Here is a 3,308-nt window from a genome sequence, read left to right on the forward strand (position 1 = left end):
AAAGAATAAATACTATTGGACTAGCTTGTCAGCAGAGGTAGAAATTCACAATCATTCAGATTTTTCAGGACAAAATTCCAAAAACTTATACTTTAGTCCAGTTTCTAGAGAAATAGACTGGGGTCATCCCTTCTGAGCTCAGAGGTGATGCAGTCTTGGAAGTTATGACTTGTGGGTAGACATGAGCTTCCATTTTTCCTAATCCGCTGCCTCCCTGACTGTGCAGCCGGGTGGTCCGGGAACGCCACGTGAGGCTAGAGCAGCTCAGGTGTTAGCTGAGCAGGGAGTCCAGAAGTCGTGCGGTCCCTGATTTTGGCGTGATTCACATGACAAGTGTGGTGAGCCCTCCAACTCAGTCGGCAGGGTAACAGGTGGATTTCAGCGGCATCTTGCCCGAGTTCTGCTAGAAGGTCATTGAAAAAGATGCTTTTCTGTAAAACATTTCCATTTCAATGAATCAGGTCTTTCTGTTGAAAGTGAAATGTTTTGCTGAAAACCTGTTGTGTTGGAAAACTCCCAAACGTTTCTCTCTCTCCTACTCCCATAGAGCGGAAATGGGTTGTCTCCAGCTTTTTGCTTCCCCTTTCTATGTTTCAGCCATCCTCTGCTTCCCTTCGTGACCACTCAGGGTCCATCTCATAAAGCACACATCTGTTAAATCATCCAAATATATTTGTTCTAGGAAGTGTGCGAGATCTTCAAACAGTATGAAGAGGAAGAAAAAGTATTGTTCAGTAAGTAAAACGGAGACAGTACAGCTGTGTGATGAGAGTCTGTCACCAATCGAACAGAAAATTCAGCCCAGCTTTTCTAAGGGATGCAGGCCGCTTCAGTTCCTGAAACCTTCCTCGACATTCCTGCAAACACCAGTAAAGCATTTCAAGGACAGGAAAAAAACTGCAACAGGCCAATACCATCCCTAACATTACTGCACGAAACCAGGGCTGAATTTGGCCATGGCTGCATTTTGACTTCTGACTATAAAGAAACGTGTGATCAGCTACAGTGAATTATTTGTCATGAAAATATTAGCCAGGGAATTTTAGCCCTTTTGATTTTTTCATTTGTGCATCACTCCCAAATGGTAATCTCTGTAAATGTGTCTGTTCCTTGTAAGCATTTACTAATCATTTGTGAACAAATGTTAGCATTTGGTTTGCTTCCATCTGTCATTTCCTGGTGGTGGCCCGGCCACGTCATTGCACAGAGATGTGCAGTTGACTTTTTCCCCCTTCCTGACAACTCAGACTCTTTGGATAGAAGAAATGTGTTGGTGAACAATTTTAAAACATGTTGTCAAGCAGCTCTCCTTTGGTTGGAAAGGCCCAGCACTCTGCTAAGGTCGGATTGCTCTCCCACGAGTACAAGAAGGCATTTCTGGGCCGCGTGCTGCCTGTGTCCCTGCTGCAGTCAGGGGTGTTACTGCGGTCGATGTAGGCTTGCCTGAGCCTGCAGTGCGGCACGTCGGCGTGGGGTTCAGCGCAGGCTGCCAAACTCATCCAGGAACCAGGGCAAATGTGTGGGCCCAAGCAGCCTGGATTTGACAGGAGTAACAGCACAAGTAACCTGTGACTGAACTTTCCCATTCCCCAACTCCTCCCAAAATACTGAGAAGTAGCCAGCTCAGTGTGACTTAAGATCTTTTAAGCAGCTCAGAAGAGATGAGGAAAATCCAGGAAAGTGTCCTTGGAAGGATAAATGAAGGAACACAGTAACAGCTGACGGTGGAAAAGCAACCATTAAGGTAAGCAAAAGAACTGACAGCCTCAAAAAAATGCAAATATTATGAAAGGTGATCCAAACAACGAGCCTGCAAATGCTTTGAACTTAAAGGCACTGAGTGTGCACAGGCCTCTGCCTCAGCTCCCGGGCCATCTGGCCAAAAAAATTGGTGAAGTCTTGTAAATAGGGGTTGCATGACCTCCGTTTAGTTTTGCAAAGTTGTGCATGCTGTACATGCAACAACTCTTCTCTGACTGGAGATGCACTGTCTTTCTACTGTTTGCTGACGGCTCCATTGCCCGCTACCCTGCTTTATCACTTTGGCAGCAAATGCATTACCTGACTACATGTGGCACAGCTGCACCCAGCTAGCAGCCATCCACGCTAGCAAAATTAAAGCCAGCTGAGACATGCCTTTCCAAGCTGTGGTTACATCTTTGACTGCATTGTGGATGTATGAATTATCTTGAATACCTGCAGTTACAAACCATAGGCAACAGTTTATGCTACCTTTGTTAGGAGTGGGAAGATGCATTTGTTTCTCCTTCAGTATATGGTCCTTTTATTCTCTTACGAAAACAGCAAGAAGAAGTTCTTTAAAATGGTAGTTTTGTGCCTGTCTTCGTAATTGTCAGGGGTCAAAATGTTCACCTGACATATATTCGTTTGTTGAACTAGAACAGTTTAGTGTTCTGTTGCAGACGATATTGTTTGACATTTCTATGCACAGTAAAAAATGATGTCTTTAATGTCACATTAGCTTTTGTGCAATAATTTTGGTAGAAAGCTATTTCGATGTTTTTGAAGCTATCAAAAACCAAGCTTTATAGCTCAACAGAACTGAAAAAAGCTGTTACGAATTCATTTGTATACTTCCCTTCCTGCATTTCTATTTCGCTTTGCTTCATCTCTCTCTGTGCAGGCTCATGGGAGTAAATCCTTCAATGTTTTAAGTCGGCATAGCTCCACAAAACAGCTGTGCCAACTACTTACAGTTGAGGACTGCCACTGGGAGTATAGCTGTGCGTACCCAAGTCATTGCAATTACTATCATTATGTTATAACTTGGCAAGGAAAGGAAGAAGACGAATGGGGCGAATGTTTGGGGTGCTTAATTGAACTGCGATGGGCTGCTCATGCATGCAAACCACTGCGAGCAACTGGGAAGCAAACACGGTGAGAACAAGCGAGCTTTTTGGAAAACCAGCTCTCAAATTTAACTCGGTGAGGAGACAAAGGGATTTCTTAATGGAACCTAATCACCTCCGGTCTGCCAGTTCCTTCAGAAAGGCAAAGCACTTGTCAGTGTGGTAGCTGCCCACTGCAGCACCCCTTGTGCCCCGGCTTTTATGCAGCTTGCAGAGACCTTTTCCCCCACAGCTCCAGCCCGCAGGAGCTACGTGAGTAATGGCAATGCTGAGAAAAACCGTAACGTGCTTTGTCCCCATCTGAAAAGCCGTACAATACCGCAAAGATCTCCTACAAGCGGCGCACAGCTCCGCAGGCGCTGCCTCGGCGCTGAAGCCTGGAGGAGGCCTCCTCCCCGCACACGGCCCGCGCCGCCCCTGGGCGCCCCCTGCCGGCGG

The 3,308-nt window shown here is 45.9% G+C and overlaps 1 protein-coding gene across 1 annotated transcript in view; it reads left to right on the top strand.

Annotated features, from left to right (window-relative positions):
• Nucleotides 1-2,860: 2,860 nt before the first annotated feature.
• HECTD2 (HECT domain E3 ubiquitin protein ligase 2) overlaps nucleotides 2,861-3,308 on the top strand; it is a 40,564-nt gene continuing 40,116 nt past the window's right edge. The window contains exon 1 of the mRNA XM_026066701.1: nucleotides 2,861-2,898. Within this exon, the coding sequence (XP_025922486.1) occupies nucleotides 2,863-2,898 (36 nt within the window). The 5' untranslated portion in view covers nucleotides 2,861-2,862. The remainder of the gene's footprint in view (nucleotides 2,899-3,308) is intronic.

Source organism: Apteryx rowi, unplaced genomic scaffold (genome assembly GCF_003343035.1).
Source record: "Apteryx rowi isolate R43461 unplaced genomic scaffold, aptRow1 scaffold_246, whole genome shotgun sequence".
Taxonomy (NCBI): domain Eukaryota; kingdom Metazoa; phylum Chordata; class Aves; order Apterygiformes; family Apterygidae; genus Apteryx; species Apteryx rowi.